Here is a 23,532-nt window from a genome sequence, read left to right on the forward strand (position 1 = left end):
GCCTAATGTCATTGAGGTACATAGGCAGACTTATCAGCAACCACTTGAAAATGGTCTTAGTGGATAAGTCTGGTTTTGGTGTGAGAAAATAAACTTGCCGCTAATGCTGTTAGTTGTTTCCAAGTAATTACTACAGTTTTGGGCCCCAAACCATTATGCCCAACATATGGGGGGGGGGGGGGGGGAATCAAAGAAAGCACTTGTCATTCTACTGGGAGTCAGCACATGCTGGAATGAAAGAAAATGATTGGTAGCTTCATCATCAGAGAAGTCAGACATGTGCATGCCATGAAAATTGATGTTTCTCTGTCTCCAGTTGTCTGGCCATTGTTGTGTGATGTGAGATAAGAGGTGTGAGAAAGAATATGAAATTTTTTACAAGCTATGATTTGTTCTATTATTTCAGTTCCTATGAATGTGGCTGATAATGGTGGTCTGTGATATGTTCCATTCACCATCATTATGAAACAGGGAAAAATTGTTTAGTGATTTTAAAACTGGATTAAATGAACGTAGAAGCTTCAAGTATTTTTTTCTCTTTACTGTGGGTTTTGGGATTATTACAGGTGCAGGGAGTTCATTGACTGGTGATGAACTTCCAGTTGCAGTGATCCAGGAAAAATAGTTGTGAAGAAAATTATTTTAATGGTGATATCACTCAAGGACATCAAAGTGATGCTATGTACTGAATACTCAATGTCTGTCTTCAAGCCAGGACAGTTTCATCGTCAATGGTGCCTCACTCTTTGACAGTCAGATAATACAGTATGTCTGGAGAATGGTGTGAATAAATGCTGGGCAGGTTCCGTAAAGATACTGCTGCACATGTTTGTAAGATTGTCACTGGTGATAAAACAAAATCTCTCGATTGAATAGAGAATTTACAGGGCAGTGGACAATGTGGATCTTTCCTGATGAAAAGCTTCACAACTTTGCACCTGTACACACTGCTTTTGTGACTCACTCTGTTGTGGCACCAGTTATTTATTACATGTTCATAAGCACACAACATCGTGAAACAACTGAGTACAGGCCACTTTGCAGCGTTGTAACAGGAGTGTGGCGATATTCTACACAGTGGTGGAAACTAGTTCGTTCACCTGACCGAAGAAGAGTACTAGTCGATAGGCACTGAAAAGTAACTTTGCTCTAGCAATCTCACACACAGGCGAAGTCGACGTGCACAACAATAAGAAAAGTCTGCTTTGCCATCTGACAGAATCTGTAAATATAGCATTGCCATCTAGGGAAGCATTGGTTGGATCAGAACGTGGCTTCAGCCGACTTGCACAGAATGAGAGCGAGCTCACAGCCACTTGTGCTTAAATCTGCTTCCTAGCTGGTCTCACATGACTGGTCAGCCAGAGATGCTGTGTTGCTTTGCTGGCAGCATCCTCACAAGATGTAGACATCTTCCATCAATTCATCCAACAGGATTATAAAAACTGTCAACTCATAGTTCATTTGCTGGATTCCTCAGGAGAGTTATGTGACATCTTGTTTACAGTCTGGATCTTTCATCCATGTGAATACCAGTATTTTCTGTTATCTATACTGGTCCTCATTAAGCTTTTAATGCCAACATAATTCAACCTATACCTTTTGAAGAAAATTACTGGAAAACTATGCTAAAAACTTTAACATGAATTAAAAAAGTGTTTTGAATCTTTTGGCAAGTACTTTTTTATGTTTGCTATTTGCATAGATCTACAATGATCATTTTAATAAATCCAGATACCTGACTATAGAAAATGTCATTTCAGCATCCTGATAGTATTAATTAGGCTTTGCATAGGACATAAATTTTGGCATCTTTTGTTGGTGGAGAACCCATTTGCATGTGATGCTTAAATGACAGTATCAAGTGTACCACGATTTAACAGGATGTGAGTGCAGTAGAGCAGCTGCAGAGTTAGTTAGAGACGTGCCCTCTTTTTTAGTTGCTTATGAAATGATGTGTAAAGGGTTTTAAAGTTCTCTGTGTAATCCACAACACTGTTCAAATTGTCTGCAAGTAGATTGTAATGTGAGTCAGAGTGTCTTTCTCAATTTTTTTTGTTTCATTGACTATGCATGTATGTTATTATGTTACCCATTTGGTTATGTGATGATTATTTCTTTTAATATACACTCCTTTAAAAGCACTGGTTAATATCTTCATTTATCACGCCATTTTTTGGCTTTCATTTTTGTTTATTTTTACTACAGTAGTTCCTAGACTCCAAAGATTCAAATCTTGTGCACCCTTTCCCAAATCATCACCAGCATAATTATTTATTGTATGAAGAATATTTGTGGTTTTTTAATCCATGGATTTTTTGTGCTATTAACTGATGAACATTTACATGTCCATAATAAATATCTTTAAAGAATTCCATTATTAAAACACCTAGTTTCAGCTTAAGCCAATGTTGCTCTTGTTTTAATTCTGCAATCCAGTCGTCACAGTGGCATCACCCGAATTCCCCTTCTGCCAAAAAATTCACCCTTCTGCCAAAACATTCAAAGCCACAATTTTGGGCAAAAAAAGGATCCTCATTGTTTTGGGACTGAAAAGGCATCATTTTGGTTGAATTTATGGCTCAGGGGGAGACCGTTAATGCACAACGATATTGTGAGATCCAAAAAAAATCTCAAAAGAAGTGTTCAAAACAAAAGGAGATTTATGCTGATGAGAAGAGAGAGTGCTTTTTGCATGAAAATGTGTGTCCCCACACAGCCTTAACCACCAAGGTACTCTTAGACTCATTTGATAGGAATGTTGTGAATGACCTATACATTCCCCTGATATGGCACCTTTGTGCAGGCACACATGAGTGGAATTAAATTTTCAACCAATGAGCAGATGCAGAAAGAGAGCCAGAAGTGGGGGAAGGAGCTGGCTGCAGAGTTCTTCAAGGAGGGCCTAAAGAAGCTTGCGTCATGCTGCACCACATGCACTATAGTCAAAAAGTGTATCAACAATATCCTGTAATGTTTTCAGATATGCTTTTTCTAAATTCTGAACATGCCTTGTATTCTTAAGTATTCAAGATTCATTACTTCAGTGAGTGATGGCTATCTCATATTTCAAGGAGGATATTTTTGTGTATGTGAAATGGATGTTTTGATGATATGATCTTTGGATATTACATTATCAGTGTCTGGTGGCATCTTTTTTGTTGAGAGTTATAGAATAAGAAATATATATCACGAATGACAAAATTTCTGATAAATTGTGATACTGAGTGTAACCACCTACCCCTGTGTATCTGAAAGACGTATTACTTATATTTATTACATTTTGTCTCATTTACTTGTCACTTTCAGAAATCTTTGGAACATAAATGTAACAGTATGTTTTTCCTTCTTTACTTTAGGTTGGCCAAGGGAAGACGTTAGAAAGTGTAGAACCTATGTCGCAATCATATCTTGTAGAGCTTAGTGTTTTGGCTCCTGCTGGACAAGAAGCCATTGCAGAAGATATGCGGAGTTTTGCTGAACAGTTACGGCCCCTTGTTCAGCTTGAGAAACTGGATTACAAAAGACTACAGCATTTACCATGAAGTGGTTTACTTTTGGTTACCAGGTTATCACAGTAAGATATGTTGATAAAATGATGTTAATTGACTGTCTAATTTGTCTCCTGAAAAATGGTGTGCCATAATATTTGTGATGATAATGTATCACTATACTTTTTTTTTAACTTAGTAGTCTTCAAGCTTGTGTGGAAGGTTTTTAACGTGTGTGATGTCCTGCAAGTTCTCTTCTATCTTCCAAAATTCACTGAAGTTCTCTTGCGTATCTTGCAGGATTAGCACCACTGGAAGAAAGGATACTCTGAAATGATGACTTAGCATCAGCTTAGGGGATTATTTCCAAAATGACTTTTTTCACTCCCCAGCAAAATGTGTGCGACCTTTATGTCCACATGCTTGCACGGTGCTTAATTTCCAAACACTAAATTCATAGTTTTTTCAGGTCTGTAACCAGCCCTTGTTTTCCATGGTTCATTTTACTGTAATGCTTTGTTGTGTTTATCACAATTGGGTAATTTTTAAACTGATGATTCAGTTGAATTGTACTGCTTTTGAAAGTTTATCTTACTGCGTGTGTAGTGATAGGTTTCATCTGTATGTCCGGCTGGAAATTTCCATACATTTCTTTGGTAAAATGTAACTGCAGGTGATATTGTCATGTAGAAGAAGGAGTGATTGGATGAAAGATGAACACTTAACTTCACCGAATGAAGGTTTATTCAGCATTGCACATACAACAGTGCGGAGCGAACTGCCTCCGATCAGAACACACAGTATATATACAGCTACAGAACATTCCAGTACAATGATTCTTGACATTTGTGAACACTTCTAAAATGCACTCAGACTGAATATAGAAATTAAAATTGTACAGTCTAGGTGAGTTTTGAACTCGCGTCCCTCCATACGACAGTTTAGTATCATAACTACTAAACCACGGTGCTACTCAGCTTCTTCTGCGACATTGCTCCCTCCTTAAGTGAACAGCATCTCGGTGTTAGGTCCTCCTAGTCCGGGAACGAGTCATCGGTCCTGCATACTCCAACTCCTGATGACTGATTCTCGCCCTGGCGGTGATCTTCTTAGAACTTTTTTCACCGCTACACTCTTTGTCACCTTTCCACTTGTTGCCTGTCACTGGAACTTCAAATTTAACCTGGGTTGCAGGATCCTTATAGGGCTTCATTTGAAGGACATGGACCGTATCTCTGATCTTTCGTTATCTTGTGTCGGGCTTGAAATCTTCAACTTCATAAGTAACATCAGTCAACTGTCTTACAACCTTATAAGGTCCAAAGTAGTGCCTGAGGAGCTTCTCAGAGAAACCAACCTTCCGAACAGGAGTTAAGATCCAGACGAGGTCACCACGCTGGTAGATAACAGGATGGTGGCTCACATCATACCTTCAGTGATCATTTTCTTGAGCCTGCAGTGTGCGGAGTCGAGCTAACTGCCGAGCTTCCTCAGCTCTGGTTAACACATGGCCAAAGTAGTTGTCGTCCACGTCATCAGGATGTAACGGAAACACAGTGTCCATCATTGTAGTCACCTCACGCCCATGCACCAGGAAAAATGGCGTAAATCCTGTGGTGTCTTGTTTGGCAGAGTTGTAGGCAAACGTCACGAAAGGTAGCACCTCATCCCAGTTGCTCTGCTCAACATTGACGAACATTGATAGCATGTTGGCCGAGGTCTTATTAAGGCATTCATTAAGCCCATTAGTTTGTGGCTGGTAGGCAGTCATCATGTGATGAGTAATGTTGCAACGACAGTTTCTCTGTCACAAGATTTGATTGAAAAACTTTCCCTCGATCCATAATTAATGACCTTGGGGCACCGTGTTTTAATACAATGTCGTCCATGATGAATTTGGCTACCTCAGATGCTTCGGCTGTTCTCATGGCTTTTTTAATGGCATAGCGTGGCAGATAATCAGTGCAAACAATAATCTATCTATTGCCTTTAGCAGACATTGGAAATCATCTGAGGAGGTCAATTCCAACACACTGGAAAGGCGTTTCGGCTGGTGAAATTGGTATGAGTCGGCCAGGTGGTTTCTGAGGAACTGCCTTTCTCCTCGGGCACTCTCAACATAGTGATGGACACGTCTAAATAAACCTGGCCAAAAAAAAAAAATCACTTGTGGATTCTATCATATGTCTTAATAAATCCTAAATGTCCGGCCTCAGGTGTGTCATGTAATTTCTGTAGAACTTCTAATTGCATGTGTTTAGGAATCACTGATAGCCACCCCTTTCCAAACAGATCAAAGTTTTTTGTACAAAGTAATCCATTAACTACCTGTCCTTTCACATCTTCTGACCAATTTAAGGCATGCATAATTTGAGATATCTTGGTGTCCTACTTCTGCTCAGCAGAGAGATCCTGGAGTGCAGTGAGACAGTTACTATCTTCACCAAAGTCTTGATGGTCTTGCACAGGGTTTCTTGAGAGAGAATCAGCATCTTGTTGTTTTCTTCCACTTTTGTACACTGTGGTAATAAGACATAGTGCCCACCTGGCGAGTCATCCTGGTGGATCCTAAAGACCTGTCAAACAGCAAAGTGAGTGATGGTCTGTAACAACTGTGAATGGCCTTCCATAGACATACTGTCGAAATTTGCACATGGCCCAGATTACAGCAAGACATTCTCTTTCTGAAGTTGAGTAGTGTCTCTTGGCTTTTGTAAGTGTCCTAGAGGCATAGGCTATAACCTTCTCTTTTCCATCTGAAATTTGCACCAAAACAGCACCGACCCTATACCCGATGGCATCTGTGTGTGGTTTAGGTACTCTCTCATCATACAGACCAAGTACATGGTCAGTCATCAGAACTTTTCGCGGCCCATCGAGAGAATCTTGTTGAGCACCACCCCAGATAAATTTAGCATCAGCTTTTAACAACTCGTGGAGTGGCCTGTCTTTTATACAAAAATCTTTGATAAAACGGCGGTAATAAGAACACAATCTGAGGAAGCTTCTCACATCTCTAATACTTTTAGGAATAGGAAATTCTTTTATAGATCTCACCTTTTCTGGGTCTGGACACACACCTTCATTTGACACAAGGTGTCCAAGTATTTTGATTTCTTTTGCTCCAAAGGCACACTTTCTTGTATTAAGTTTCAGTCTGCCTTGTTGGAGACGCTTAAGAACGGCCCTCAGTCTTTTTATATGTTCATCAAATGTCTCCGAGATCACTATAATGTCATCTAAATAACAAAGACACGTCATCCATTTCAGCTGCCTTAGCAGATTATCCATCATCCGTTCAAAAGTTGCTGGTGCATTACACAAACCAAACGGCATCACCTTAAACTCATACAGGCCCTCAGGGGTGATGAATGGAGCTTTCTCACGATGAGCCTCATCTACTTCGATTTGCCAGTATCCCGTGTACATGTCCATGGCTGAGAAAAACTTAGCCTCCTTCAGACAGTCTAGTGTATCGTCAATTCGTGGAAGAGGGTAAACTCCCTTTTTAGTTATCTTATTAAGCTTCCTGTAATCAACACAAAAGTACCAACTGCAATCCTTCCTGATGAGGACCACTGGTGATGACCGTAGGCCCTGCAAAGGCTGAATGATGTCATTGTTCATCTTTTTCTCCACCTTGTCGCAAATTATTCGACGTTCCATTGCTGACACGCGGTATGCTCTCTGGCTTATTGGTTGATGGTCTCCAGTGCTAATATGATGCTTCACCATCAATTTGTCTAATTTGCTCTTCACCTGTGGATTGAAGTATTCAGAGTACTCTTGAAGAATGGTAAGTAGCTTTTCATAGTGAAATCTGGTGATAGTCGAGCTAGACGATCTCGTCTCGTAGTGGTAGCGCTAATTTCGCCCACAGACTCTGCATGGGCGGTTTCTTTGACACTCAGCTGTTCTTCAGTTAATGGCTCAGCATTTGCTACGCACATGTGTCTTGGAAAGATCTGCAGTTCTTGGCGACAGTTATCTATCCACAATTCACCGAATCCATTCTTAAACGAGACGACAGAGGCTGGGATGACCAAGTTATTCTTCAGTGGTATGCTTCTCTTACATTCCACCACAAGATCCATGGGTTGATGCATGACATGACATGTGACAGTTACCTTTCTAGTGCTGACTGCAGAAATAATCACTTCATCCAGCACACAGTCTCCACACACTCGGATGCGTATCTTCCTGTCCACAGTATCTCATCTCGCCTAGCATAATCTTCAAATGACCACAATCTATAATTGCCTGAGAAGCTTTCAAAAAGTCCTATCTGAGAATGACGTCATGACTACACTCTTGTAAGATGATGAATTCTAAGGGCTGTGTATGGCCACTTATACCTACACGAATGGTTATTGTTATTTGTTATTTATCCTGTGGATCACATATTGTACAAAGTACACATGATATAGGACAAGTCATTTTTCTTAACAAATATGTAGTTTGGAGAAAAAAAATAGGCAATGGACTGCCATTTAAAAAAAGTACACAAAATTGTTCGTTGATGAATATAGTAACTTCACATACAGAGAATACAAACAATTTACATGGGGAACTAAGAAACATGTAGGCAATGTAGTGCTACTTTAAATTTACACAAATAATCACTGAGATTACAGAATAGTGAAAATGTGAACTGGAAACACAACAGAAATACAATGTCATTTAAAAACTACATTAAACATGAAATTAACATTGAGATTTCACAGACAATTAAGTTTTAATACTAATAGAATGTGTACTTGTACATTCAATAGCGAGTTGAAAAATTTTGGGAAGTGAAACTGAAACATAGTTGTGTATAGTAGAAATTAGACATCTTCCTGTAGGTTTTACATATTTCCCATTAGCTACATTCAGCAGAGATATTTTGCTGTCGACGAATACGGTTTTCTGCAACTGGTGACGGTACTTCTCTGGAATGACTGAATATGATGCTCCAGAGTCCACAAGAGCTTGGGCTGGTCGGCCACAGCCCATCATGAGGATATCGACTTAAATTTCCTATCATTTTTGTAGTGGTCGAAGGTGGAGGATTTTTATCTTCAGCGGACTCACCTCCAAGGAAGGTCACTCCGTTTAGTTTTCAAGGTTGCAGTGGCAGGTGATTGGCTGGAGCTTCTAAACGGCGATGGAGACCTTGGTCAGCGTGTTGGGGAGCGTCCTCTCCAGCGGCTAGCTTATGGCAATGGCGACCTATGTTGTCCTGCACCCACATCTTCTTGTTCATCTTCGTCGTCCTGGAGTTGGTGTCGGCTAAGATCGGTCTGCTGTCTTCTGGCGTGGGTGTCATCAAATATCTGCCACCTTTCTCAACAATAGTGCAGCACATGTCCCGGTTGTCCACAGTGGAAACATACTGGTTGGTTATCTTACGTCCTCCAGACGTCAGTCTTCGTTGGTGCCCAAACAGGTTCCTCATGTGGCATTGTAGGATTGTAACTCTACCTGGGTCTCAACTTTTTCACCGTTTTAAGGGGAAGTGAAGCACGAGGGATTGGGTTCAATGTCTGTTCCACTTCCTTCCTTATGACCTCTTGAAGCATCTCAGTTTTTTGCTCGCCGTGCAATCCAAGTGCCTTCTGAACTTCGTCTCTCACTGTCTGACGAAGAACACTTGCGAAATAAGTTGCTTCCTCCATCACAGACATCGATGTGATGTTTGGAAGCCATTCAAACTTCTTGCGTGTAATTCTTTTTTGATGTATTGTCTCAATATACTGGCACCATTTTATGAAGTTGTCTGCTGTCGAAACATCCTTCAGGAGTAGGGCTTGATACATGTCCTCAGCAACACCCTTCATGAGATGTGCAGCCTTATATTCCTCCTTCATTCTAGGTTCCACTATTTTACACAGCTCCAAGACATCTTGAATGTAGGATGCTGTAGTTTCTCCTGGACACTGTGCCCTGCACTTTAATTTAGCTCCAGCCTTGCACTTCTGTCATTGTGTGTCACCAAAATACTTGCGCAGTTCTGCCTGTAATGCTTCCCAGCTTGTGCACTTCTCCTCGTTGTTCTCATACCATTGCTTGGCAGTGCCCTCCAAGTAGAAAAATACTTTAGCCAAACACACGGTGTCATCCCATTTGTTAAATCTGGCTATACGCTCATATAACTTCATCCATTTGTTTGGTTCTTGGCCATCATCACCAGAGAACCCGGAAGGATGTCTCATGTGGTGGCATACAGTTGCTGTCATCGTAATGTCCTCTTCTTCTTCTTCTTCTTCTTCTGTCTCCGATAGATTGCGATCTGTGGATAGATTGCGATCTGTGGAATATGGCTCGAACTTGGGTTTCTCACCTCTGGGTTGGCTCAACTTCCAGTCTCACAGGCTAGTGCATTGCACATTACGATTCAAGAGTAGATCCAATAGAAATGAAATATTGTCACAGAAGAAGCTGGGTAGCACTGTGGTGTAGTGGTTATGATACTAAACTGTTGCATGGAGGATCGTGAGTTCAAAACTCACCTAGACTGTACAATTTTAATTCCTATATTTGCCGTTTGGCAGCTCTGTCATGGCCTGATGGGAGCTATTATGTCATCGATAATGTGCGCTGTCACAACTTCCAATACCCAGCATCTCCATCAGAATAATGTCATGTAGAAGAAGGTGTAATTAGATGAATGATGAACACTAACTTCACTTAGTGAAGGTTTATTCAGCACTTGCACATACTAGAGCGCTGAGCGAACTGCCTCCAGCTAGAACACATACAGTATATATACAGCTACAGAACATTCCACCACAATGATTCTTGACATTTGTGGATACTTCTAGAATGTACTTGAACCAAATATAGAAATTGAAATTGTACAGTCTAGGTGAGTTTTGAACTCACGATGCTCCATGCAACAGTTTAGTATCATAACCACTACACCACAGTGCTACTCAGCTTCTTCTGTGACAATATTTCATTTCTATTGGACCTACTCTTGAATCGTAATGTGCAGTGCACTAGCCTGTGAGACTGGAAGTTGAGCCAACCCAGATCAAAACCATGTCATGGACCATTGCTCTGGTACACCAGACAATCTGAGTGTGGTGTTTAGATGGTTTGTCATACTTTTTTTAGGTGAAAGCTGGCCTGATCCCCAATCTCTGCATTGGAAAATACAATACACAAACAGTTGAAATACAATAATGCATAGAGCTATGTTTACACATAACATTAACACATAGAGTAAAGATTACACTGTTGCCAGACAGATCGTACACATGGCTTTCCTGGCATGGTAAAGCATCTCTGTGGCAACAGAAAGGGTATCATACAGCCACAATGTTAAATAAAAATTATTTTAACAAATCATTAAGCAAGCAAACTTAGTTGTTACAAAGCTTCTGTGGATACTAGGAAAGAGAGAGAGAGAGAGAGAGAGAGAGAGAGAGAGATTGATTGATTTTGATTTCTACTTCCTTTTTATTGGATTCAAAAGAATGAAAATGCCCCAAAGTGAGTAGACACGTGGCTCAAAAAATTCAGAACTATTTAGAACCAAACAATTGACACAATTAGAAACACAAATTAGCATCTCTTTTGTTTTTTAGTACTTCTTAAACTCCTGTTTGTCACTTAATTAGTAAAATTTACAATAAATTATATTTTTGTTTCAAAATGTGGTTTAGAACTCAGATTATTCAATTGAATTTCAAAAGTACATGACAATCATATTTCACGAGGCCAGAGAAAATTCCATCAAGAATGGAAATGAAAGGAGTATTTCCATAATTATGACTGATTACCTTTTTTCCCTTTCAGCTAGCTTTATCATTCATGTATTAACTCACAAATCATTGAACCACACAAAAAAAGAGATCACTCAGTTTCACTTTCACACTGAAGAGCCAAAGAAACTGGTACACCTGCCTAATATCATGTAGGGCCCCTGTGAGCACACAAAAGTGCCGCAATGTGACGTGGCATGGACTCGACTAATGTCTGAAGTAGTGCTGGTGGGAACTGACACCATAAATCCTGCACAAATGTCCATAAATCCCTAAGAGTACAATGGGGTGGAACTGTCTTCTGAACAGCAAGTTGCAAGGTACCCCAGATATTCACAATAATTTTTATGTCTGGGAAGTTTGGTGGCCAATGGAAGTATTTAAACTTAGAATAGCGTTCCTGGAGCCACTCTATAGCAAATCTGGATGTGTGGGGTGTCACATTGTCCTCCTAGAATTGCCCCAGTCTGTCAGATTGCACAATGGACATAATGGAAGCAAGTGATCATACAGGATGCTTAAATACGTGTCACTTCTGCCGACATGTGGGGTCCATGGATTCATGATGTTGTCTCCATATTCATACACAACCAGGCATCATGTTTCCAGTTATCAACAGTGCAATATTAGTGTTGATGGGCCCGGGCAAGGAGTAGGGCTTTGAGTTGTGCAGTCATCAAAAGTACAAGAGTGGGCCTTCAGCTCCGAAAGCCAATAATGATGATATTTCATTGAATGGTTCAGACGGTAACACTTGCTGATGGCCCAGCATTGAAATCTGTAGCAAATTGCAGAAGGGTTGCTCTTCTATCACGTTTAACGATTCTCTTCAGTCATCATTGATCCTGTTCTTGCAGGATCTTTTTCCGGCCACAGCGATGTCAGAGATTTGATGTTTTACTGGATTCCTGATATTCACAGTACACTAGTGAAATGGTAATGCAGGAAAATCCCCAGTTCATCGCTACCTCGGAGTTGCTGTGTTCCGTTGCTTGTGCACCAACTATAACACCATGTTCAAACTCACTTAAATCTTGATAACCTGCCGTGTAGCAGCAGTAACCAATCTAGCAACTGCGCCAGACACTAGTCATCTTACACAAGTGTTGCCGACTGTTGCACCGTATTCTGCCTGTTTACATATTTCTATATTTGAATAGGCATGCGTATACTGGTTTCTTTGGTGCTTTAGTGTATATTCTCTTCAGAAATGTCTCACCACTGTGCAAGTCACAATATATTTAATTCATTACAACTTCTGTTTTTTATATTAACTTACTTTTTTCATTTTTAATAGGAGAGGATACCTTGACAAAACAGCTGCCATCTTCTCGTGGTTGCTGGCTGTTGAATTCAAGATTGTGGCATGTGGCACACGGTAGCTCTGCTTAAAATGCAGAAGACAATTTTGCAGTTTCATGACACCCATCAAATCTTGTGTCAAGCAAAGGAAAGTACATTGAAATAAATAAACATTGTAAATATTTTAAAATGTGGCAGTTCATTTGTTGTTGCTCAGGTAGAAAAGATACCAGTGTTAACAGCTCTAATTTGTTACGGTACTTTTTGCAGAAATAAATTCTGTACCTTAACTCATTCCACATCTGTCTCTTCGTTATCATCACAGTGTCGTCATGCAATATTTTCTTCTCTTTCATTTCAACCCCTATATCTTTTAGAAACAGGTTAAACAGCTATGGCCTTATTACCACCCCTGTGACACATTATTTGATGGCTTTTACTTCTGACTGGTATATATTCCCTATTGACACATAGTGTTTCTTATTACTAAAATTTGATTTACCCATTCTCCTGTCTGCCCTTGAAAGTCAAGTACTGGAAGAGTACTGCATGCTAGAATACTTTGGAAAGATGCGTAAACATTCAACACACAAATTGTCTTTTACCTAATGTCTGTGTAACATACTCTGTCAGGCTGATTCTGTAGATTCGCCCTTTCTGGAAATGCATTGTGACAGTAAGAGAATGTTGTGATCTTTTAGGTAGATAATAATGCATTCCAGGATTTTTGAAAAGTGTGATAACAATGAGACTCATCTGTAGTCATTGGGATTATTTTTGTTCCCTTTCTTCTACGGTGGCATGGCCTTGCGCGTCTTCAGTATTGAGAAAATGCTCCATCCCTGAAGGAGCAGTTCGTTATGCCCAACAATCATATGATTATTCGTTCATTGACCACCCACATTGTGTGTTTTAGTATTTCACCACCACTAGGTAATTTCTGGGCGTTTAGTTTCCATAAAGTTTTTCTCAGCTCCTTTTATGTGACTGATTTCAGGAACATTGTGCTGAATGACTTTGCTGCCCAGCCATCTCAGCTTGTGTAGCTTTCTATGATGATTTATCATTTCACAGTAATCCACTGCATGACCTCCATTTTTCAAAGCATCATACAACGTGTTTACATTATGAGCCAGATTTTCCTATTTCAAATCTTTTTAAAGATATTCCAGGTTTCGCAAGCTGCTGATCCTGGCTTCTTTGGTTGTTTGCTTCAGTTCTGCTTACAGAAGTAACTACCTAAGCTATAGTTCTTTGTCATGTTACTTATTGTAGTGGTACAGTCATGGGTAGTGAGGTTATCAGATCTATAGAGTATTGACACATGAATAGAGTGACTTTAACAATTATGGTGACAAATTGGTGATGACTTATGTAAAAATACTTCCCTTTCTACTGCTTTTCATAGAGGGTTGTTAGAGGCAGTTTTTGGGTTTTCTGCAATGGTGAAGCCATGGCAAAGCTGTTCTGTAGGAAATGTTGAACATCTTCCACTGGCACCTCTGTGAAGTACATTGGCAGATAAGGTCCTTGGGGGGGGGGGGGGGGGGTTTAAACGAATCTATCTATGGTGTACTGTCTTCTTTTCTTCATCAATTCTAATGTACCTGTCTCATTGTTTCCTTTTTCTTACTTTTCCCTCAGGAGTATTAAATCTATCCTCCCCCTGTCCATATGCAAAATTCCTGTTACACGGCCCCTTCTCTTTGCAGTCCAGGTTGTAACTGAAGTTACAACCTACAACTATAGGATTGCACTGGAGAGTATTTCACATATGATGATGATAATAGCCTACTGAAAGAATTATATGGAGTGTCAATTAGAGGACATGTTGTAGGGGAGGAGCATCCATGGAGGATGTAGAAGGCTAGAAAAATTGATGGTGTGTTAACATGCAAAACAGAACTCGAGATAGTATGCTAAAGATTTAACAAGCTAATGAGATGGAGATAGTGTGCTAACGTATCTTCAACAACAGGTACGTTATTCAGGATAGGCGCTAGAATGGTAATTTATTTTCACAATGAAGAATTTTATAGAACAGGAAAAGAGATGCCAATTTTCTCCTAGAATATTAAAAAGAAGTACACTGAATATAATCAAATAGTAAAATGTTGTCTAAAGCTAGTAGATGTAAGAGAGTGAAAGATAAGAAAATACGTGTCAATAAGCAGAAGCAGAATACATAGGGGTGAAAACTGTCCCTGTGTGGTGATGTTATATGTGTTATAAACAAGAATAACAAGTAAAAAAAGAAGTTAAAGAAGAGGAGTTAAAATGCAGAGGTAGAGAGTAATCAATAAAGTCAGCATAAAATGATTATGGAGAAAATTTTCATTTAAAGTGAATAAAGACACTAGAAAATGGCTAGTAGCTTTGTTTACTGATGAAGTTAAATCACAAATTAGGTGTAGGAGAAGGAAAGGATGGGTCAGTCCATAGGAGGAATGGTCCTTGCCTTGGTCAGGTGAATCCATGGGAGGAATGATGACCTGTACAGATTTGTGTAGGTGGAAGAGGTGTAAGGATAGGTGAACCTAAGGAAGCGATGGTCTATACCTGGGTCAGGTGAATCCATTGGGGGAATGATATGTACCACATTTTTTGTGTGTGAAAGGAAAAAGTGGGACACCCACATCTAGAAATGTATAGAGTTTGACACAGTCTGCCCTTAAAATGAGTGTAAGTGCAGTTAATACAGAAGTATGAAGTCATATAATGACTGATGGTCGGGATATGGAAGTTTTCTCCAAATTAGTTACAAAACTGAATAGACTTACCTGACAGCCAAGACAAAGGATGGTTTGGAGCAGAGGTGTGCCGCATGAGTTGACAAGAGTGGGTACTGAGAATGGACTCTAGAGATTCTATGGTAGACATTCACCTAACAGGTGACTCCTCAGGTGACAACAATGTAAGACAGTTTTATTGGAAAGTATGCTCAAACTCACATAAGCATATACATACACATACGTATTTCAAATGAAATAAGGGTATCATTCTCAAGTAATAGATAAACAAAAAGAAATCTAAATGCTGTACTAGATTAAAGACAGTACAGTAGCTAATAGCATAAATACAGAAAACACAAGAAAGGGTGTTAACCTTTTTTTTTTTTTTTTTTTTTTTTTTTTTTTTTTTTTTTTTTTTTTTAAAAAAATCTTCTCAAGAAGATCCGTATACATATTAAAATGATTTATCTACCTCTGTAGAAAGACTGGTTATCATGTAACAGTTTACTGTATTAGATAAAGAGAATACATAGGAACTACAACTATGAACAACTTAAATTGGAAAACACAAATAGAAGAATGTTGTGGAGAAGGCAAACCAAATATTGTGTTTCATTGGCCGAACAGTTAGGTGCAACAGGTCTGCTAAAGGGACTGCCTGCACTACACTTGCCTGTCCTTTTTTGGAGTAGTGCTGCACGATGTGGGATCCGTAGCAGATCAGATTAACAGAGTACATCTAGAAAGTCCAAAGAAGAGCAGCATGTTTTGTAGTATCAAGAAATAGGGGAGAGAGAGTATGTCACTGACATGATGCAGGATTTGGGGTGGACATAGTTAAAACCAAGGCATATTTTGCTGCGGCAAAAATCTTCTCACGAAGTTTCAGTCACCAACTTTCTCCTCTGAATGCAAAAGTATTTCATTGATGCCAACCTACATAGGGAGAAACGTTATCGTAATTAAATAAGGGAAATCACAGCTCGCACAGATGGGTATAGATGTTCATTTTTTCCGCATGCTGTTTGAGACCAAAATAATAGAGAATTATTGTGAAAGTGGTTTGATGAAACCTTTGCCAGGCACTTAAGTGTGATTTGCAGAGTATTTGTGTTGACATAGATGTAGATGAATGTGAAGTGTATGAGAAAAATACTCTTAAGGTAACACTGGATTGCACAATCTGCCTGACTTATGCTTTGTTAGTAAAGATGGAGTATTTTCTCCTTAATAAAAAATTATTTAGTGTTAAGTAATTATGTATTTTATATTATGATAATTAACCTGTAACTAGTAGAGTAAAGAATTATCCTGACATTTTTCCTTTAAGTGGGGGAATCTGTAGTGTTAAATGCCATTTAGGCAAACATTTCCCACACTCTATTTATGACAAGGAAGGATGATTGTGACAAAATAGTAAAGTAGTATTAGGTAGGGAATATGTCACGAAACACGTACTGTCGTTTCATGTTTATGCAGAGCTGAAAGGAGGGGTGTGTGATTTGAGTAATCAGCAAGGTGCGCCGGTGAGTGAACGTCTTCACCTGCTGTGGATCGGGTCTTTTAAGCTTTGATGATGTCATGGCCTGGTAGTTTCTTGACTGTCAGGGAGCAGACACCCTCTCTGAGAATACAAACAGCAATAAACAAAGAAAGCTTTAAAATGAAATGTCATTTACTGGCAAGCTGCTTCTCGTCGAGCCTTCAAAGTGGGTATTATATCTGAATTAAATTGTATCTGCTCCAAGTTATGAAGTAATTGTGATCTGTATATCCATTGAGACAAATACATATCAGTCAGTTGATGTTGACATCATTTCATAATTAGAGTAGGTATTGTTTTCCTTCCACCATTGACAGACAATAACGGCTGCAAAGGAGAAGATTTCAAGTGTTTCCAGGGCTAACACAAAGTTCTGCAAACATACCACTTTACAGGACGCTCACATATAAGATAATTAATGGTGACCGAGTTACATTAAATTGTCAAAAACACTTCAATAACACACTTTCAGTTAGGGCTTGTGCTCAATTTACAATAGAAGAAATGTGACCAGAAGGGCATGCAACAGTAAGAAACTGACATTCGTAAAATTGACTCATTTAATATACTTGTTGTACTAACTACATAATTAAATAATTACAAAAACCAATGACAAGTTGCACATGTGTGCTCCTCTAGTTGTATGTGGTGATTTCAGTATTGATTTCATCTCGCACAGTACTTGGCAGCTAGAGTTAGTGACCTCCAAATTTGGTTTCTTCTCCACAATCGTACTGCCAACAAGAATGGAACATAATGCAGAGTGATTGATAATATATTTATAAATCAAAGTGACTTTCATTTAAAAAAAAATAAAATAAAAAAAAATAATAAAAAAAATGAAGTAGGAATGAAATTAAAACAGGAGTGGGGGATAACAAAAATTGATTCATTTGCGAAAATTATTAATACAAAGCTGGGCTGATGTGACTGGATGCAGACACAACCCTGTAATTAGGCAGGTAGGGGGAATTATTTATTTTCACCATGTGTTGATTGATAGAAAACAACTAGGGATCTGACAGTTGTCATTCCTCCCATTAACACAGAATGTTAACATCCCTGGGAGATAAATGTGACTCTGCCTGGATCCCATGGATCTGATATTAACTTCATTTGAGCAAGCGCAAACAAGTACTTCTCGTTAAATTTTGTATGAAAGTCTCCCCACAACAAAACAATCACCACTTTACTCAGTAACACAACATTATTTTCTACTCTATTTTCTACTCTATCCTGGAGAAATTTGAATTGTAACGACAAGTCATCTATAACCTTAGTGGTATTATCAAGTTTGGAAAAAGCAACTGTCAAAATGTTTCAGAAGGTTATACTCTCAGTAACTTCTCGATCTTTTGTTTCCTCTACCTATTCCTCCAAATTACTTATACTTATTAAGTCTGAAGTGACTAGTTTCTCTTTAAAATTCCTTTCCACATTATTATCTCAAGTGTTAACGCCTGCAATTTGCGACTGGACTATAGGAATTAGCTTATCATGTTTCTCAACACTTTCCTTTAAAGTGTGTAGGCTCTGCTTTGAAATGATCCTAATTTTTCGACACATTCCGTTTCTACATTATTACATTTATCTTCAACGTCAAATTCTAATATTTTAGTTAAATCTTGAAGTTGCTCATCCTGTCTCTGGTTAAATTCAGTAAATAGTTGATTAATGTGAGTATTCAAAGAACTACTTAGTTCACTCTTTAAATCTAACTTCAGATTTTCTACCTTATTGTTTAAAGAGTCAAATTCAGTGTTTAATAAAACTATATTTGCTGCTTGACTGTTCAAGGTTTCACTTTGATTACTTAAAATTTTCACTCTGAGCATCTAATTTTTCACTTAGAGTGGCCGAATGAGCCCTCTGGTCATCTAACTTAGCATCTAATCTAGAATGTATTGAGCCTATCTCTTTTCTTAAAGCAACAATTCGAGCGTTTACAGCTGCTGAATCTGCTCACTGGGCTTTAATTAAATTCACTAATTCAAACAAGTCTGGCATTTTCCTAGTAATTTTAATAGCTGTGACTGGGTATGCTAGTTGCTGTTCTTGATCCATATTCTTTTTACTCTTAGCTCTGGTGATCATTAAAAGAAATTCACCTCTGAGTATAATAACTGTAGTAACAGTTTATCATTCAACAGTTCCCTCAACTTTACCAAATAATTATCGTTTCTCGCTCACCCAGCGTAAAGTTCTAGCTGCATTGGTGAGCGAATGTGTAATCAGCACCGGTGGACAGCATTGGCGCCGGCGCCGGCGTGTGTTGGTTTCAGCGTCGTCGTCGCCGAGCAGTCGCGGAGTCAGCAGCGGTGAGCAGCAGCTGGTGCAGTCAGCATCGGTGGCTGGTTACGGTGTCAGTGTGATGTATCTGTGTGAAGACGGCTTATTCTCCACACCCAATCTTCTTAGTTGAAAGGTTGACGTCTTCTCTCCGGTTTTTTGCCACTATTACTTTCTCATGTCTTTGCTCAATTGGTTTATTGGTCTCAATACAGTTACTGGAAGCAGATCTCGTATCTTATTAGGTCTGGTTTCTATGGCAATTAATAATATCTTCTTCCTGTTTTTGTCTTAAAATTCCTGTTTTCGTTGGGTCCTGTCACTTGGGTCAATGTTTTTCGGACAAGAGACAGGGTGGTATAGGGTTGCAAGGCTCACATGTCTCTCAAGTCAGTTAATTTGCACATTGTGTGTAGCCGATTCTCTTTTCTGGATAATTAGCTATGTTGATCTCCCAAAAGCTTCTTCTCCGAAGACTATGCCTGGTTAAAGGTATTTATTATCCTTGAAATAATTTGGGCACACGTAGAATACTTTTCAGTTCAATCGCTTTATATTTTCAACTTCCACAGACAACAACTTCTGCAAGCTAACATAGTCCTTAAACATTAGACTCATTTACACATATTCAAATATCATTGGTTTGAGAATCAAATAATTTATGAACATCATACATGGGTCATGCTTCGTTCACAGCCAAGACATGAAGTAAGCTGAAAGTCTCTAGTGTCAAGTGAGTCCAATACGTGAATGTCCATAGAAATCTATATTCAATTGTTCATTAGTCCTTTTACAATCAACACAAGACACTAAAGAGCACAGAATACTACATAAACTTTTCTTGTTCTTCTCTATCCGTACACAAAAACTCTGTGGACCATACAGCAGGTACTTGTCTGCCGCCGGGTCCATCTTTTTCTTGAATCTGTTTTTTGACCTGCACATACAAATAAATGATGCGTAGTAGGGCGTATTTGTTTCTCCCACTCACCTCTAAAATATCTGGTGTTCAAAACGGTGGCAGGCCAAGTGGTTGTAGAATTTACTCCAAAATTCTCGAAGCTCTACAAACTCTTACAGAATTACATGAACAAGTCATGCAGGCATGGCATAACATATCACAGGACATTATTTGCCATCTGACTGACTAGATGCCAGAGTCAGCTCCTGCACTGCCCCCCCCCCCCAACCTCCATGGAAGCTATACTGCATACTAATATGAGTGTTTGAGAGTGGGTCAATACCTGGTACATCAGAACTGCTTTCGCTATTGATCTGTAAATGTAATCATTTCATGTAGTCTATGTGAATTGGAAACCTAAAAGGATATACTTTTTTTGGCAGTTAATGTCCAATAAAACTGACACTGTACAGATAGTTTTCAGGCAAGTTTAGAAACTCGACAACAAAACAATTGCAGAAACCATACTAATATGACACACAGAATTACAAAATTTATGTTACTTGCTGAACACAACTCATATGAACAGGGAGGGCTTGGTGCAGCAATCAGTATTAACATTCGAAGCAATAAACAAGAATCCTCCTAATTGTCTTTAAGTCTTTGAGGAATGTGGGGTTTTTTTCCCCACACAATCACAATATGTAATCAAAGCAAGCTACTCCTGTCTGTCATACACAGATCACTATCTTGCTGAGACTACGCTTTCTATATCATCATACAATCTCAAACTCTGAGACCATTTGTATTACTTCTTCATATGTATAGGCCTTATCCATTGCGATGATATTTGTGGCTAAGTAAAGTTGTAGTTTAACTCTGCCTCATGTTAGTTTGATGCTGAAATGTTTTATTTTGCCATTGACATCTGGTTAAATATGCTAATATTCTGTGTGAAAGAAGTTAGACTATTTTCTACAAATGTGGTTTCTGAAAGTTGCTGTTTGTTCAGTTCTGTACTCCAAGAAACTTAAATTATGCAATAAATATTTTGTAAAAAGAGAGATTACTAAGCATGTGAAATGAAATATTATTTAGGGGGCAGTCACTAAAAACTTGAAAAGTGGACAAGGCTACTGTGGATCTCCTAAATGATTATGTTAGCATATTTTTGCAGTCTGACTGAGCTGGCCTTGTAACACTAACCAAAACGGCCTAGCTGTGCTGGTACTGCGAATGGCTGAAAGCAAGGGGAAACTACAGCCGTAATTTTTCCCGAGGGCATGCAGCTTTACTGTACGGTTAAATGATGATGGCGTCCTCTTGGGTAAAATATTCCGGAAGTAAAATAGTCCCCGAGTCGGATCTCCGTGTGGGGACTACTCAAAAGGACATCGTTATCAGGAGAAAGAAAACTGGAGTTCTACGGATCGGAGTGTGGAACGTCAGATCCCTTAATCGGGCAGGTAGGTTAGAAAATTTAAAAAGGGAAATGGATAGGTTAAAGTTAGATATAGTGGGAATTAGCGAAGTTCAGTGGCAGGAGAAACAAGACTTTTGGTCAGGCGAATACAGGGTTATAAATACAAAATCAAATAGGGGTAATGCAGGAGTAGGTGTAATAATGAATAAAAAAATAGGAGTGCGGGTAAGCTACTACAAACAGCATAGTGAACGCATTATTGTGGCCAAGATAGACACAAAGCCCACGCCTACTACAGTAGTACAAGTTTATATGCCAACTAGCTCTGCAGATGACGAAGAAATTGAAGAACTGTATGATGAAATAAAAGAAATTATTCAGATAGTGAAGGGAGATGAAAATTTAATAGTCATGGGTGACTGGAATTCGGTAGTAGGAAAAGAACCTTGGAGATACTAAAAGGTTTCAGATAGAAATTGAAGAACTGTATGATGAAATAAAAGAAATTATTCAGATAGTGAAGGGAGATGAAAATTTAATAGTCATGGGTGACTGGAATTCGGTAGTAGGAAAAGAACCTTGGAGATACTAAAAGGTTTCAGATAGATTATATAATGGTAAGACAGAGATTTAGGAACCAGGTTTTAAATTGTAAGACATTTCCAGGGGCAGATGTGGACTCTGACCACAGTCTATTGGTTATGAACTGTAGATTAAAACTGAAGAAACTGAAAAAAGGTGGGAATTTAAGGAGATGGGACATGGGTAAACTGACTAAACCAGCGGTTGTACAGACTTTCAGGGAGAGCATGAGGGAACAACTGACACAAATGGGGGAAAGAAATACAGTAGAAAAAAAGGGGTAGCTTTGAGGGATGAAATAGTGAAGGCAGCAGATAATGAAGTAGGTAAAAAGACGAGGGCTACTAGAAATCCTTGGGTAACAGAAGAAATATTGAACTTAATTGATGAAAGGAGAAAATATAAAAATGCAGTAAATGAAGCAGGCAAAAAGGAATAATGAGATGAAAAATGAAATCGACAGGAAGTGCAAAATGGCTAAGCAGGGATGGGTAGAGGAGAAATGTAAGGATGTAGAGGCTTATCTCACGAGGGGTAAGATAGATACTGCCTACAGGAAAATTAAAGAGACCTTTGGAGAAATGAGAACCACTTGTATGAATATCAAGAGCTCAGATGGAAACCCAGTTCTAAGCAAAGAAGGGAAAGCAGAAAGGTGGAAGGAGTATATAGAGGGTCTATACAAGGGCGATGTTCTTGAGGACAATATTATGGAAATGGAAGAGGATGAAATGGAAGATATGATACTGCGTGAAGAGTTTGATAGAGCACTGAAAGACACGAGTCGAAACAAGGCCCCGGGAGAAGACAACATTCCATTAGAACTACTGACAGCCTTGGGAGAGCCATTCCTGACAAAACTCTACCATCTGGTGAGCAAAATATATGAGACAGGCGAAATACCCTCAGACTTCAAGAAGAATATAATAATTCCAATCCCAAACAAAGCAGGTGTTGACAGATGCGAAAATTACCGAACTATCAGTTTAATAAGTCAGGGCTGCAAAATACTAACGCGAATTCTTTACAGACGAATGGAAAAACTAGTAGAAGCTGATCTCGGGGAAGATCAGTTTGGATTTTGTAGAAATATTGGAACACGTGAGGCAATACTGACCCTACGACTTATCTTAGAAGCTAGATTAAGGAAAGGCAAACCTACACTTCTAGCATTTGTAGACTTAGAGAAAGCGTTTGACAGTGTTGACTGGTATACTCTCTTTCAAATTCTGAAGGTGGCAGGGGTAAAATACAGGGAGCGAAAGGCTATTTACAATTTGTACAGACACCAGACGGCAGTTATAAGAGTCGAGGGATACGAAAGGGAAGCAGTGGTTGGGAAGGGAGTGAGACAGGGTTGTAGCCTCTCCCCGATGTTATTCAATCTGTATATTGAGCAAGCAGTGAAGGAAACAAAAGAAAAATTTGGAGTAGGTTTTATAATCCATGGAGAAGAAATAAAAACGTTGAGGTTCACCGATGACATTGTAACTCTGTCAGAGACAGTAAAGGACTTGGAAG

General features: G+C 39.0%; 1 protein-coding gene across 2 annotated transcripts in view; it reads left to right on the forward strand.

The window, feature by feature from the left end:
- Nucleotides 1-12,840, forward strand: part of LOC124616064 (mediator of RNA polymerase II transcription subunit 18) — a 52,806-nt gene extending 39,966 nt beyond the window's left edge. Inside the window, exons 5-6 of one of the 2 annotated variants that reach the window (XM_047144299.1) lie at nt 3,360-3,577; nt 12,537-12,840. In XM_047144299.1, the coding sequence (XP_047000255.1) occupies nt 3,360-3,545 (186 nt within the window). In that variant the 3' untranslated portion in view covers nt 3,546-3,577; nt 12,537-12,840. The remainder of the gene's footprint in view (nt 1-3,359; nt 3,578-12,536) is intronic. The other variant, XM_047144300.1, reaches the window with a different exon arrangement.
- The last annotated feature ends 10,692 nt before the right edge of the window (nt 12,841-23,532 follow it).

Source organism: Schistocerca americana, chromosome 5 (genome assembly GCF_021461395.2).
Source record: "Schistocerca americana isolate TAMUIC-IGC-003095 chromosome 5, iqSchAmer2.1, whole genome shotgun sequence".
NCBI classification, from domain to species: Eukaryota; Metazoa; Arthropoda; class Insecta; order Orthoptera; family Acrididae; genus Schistocerca; species Schistocerca americana.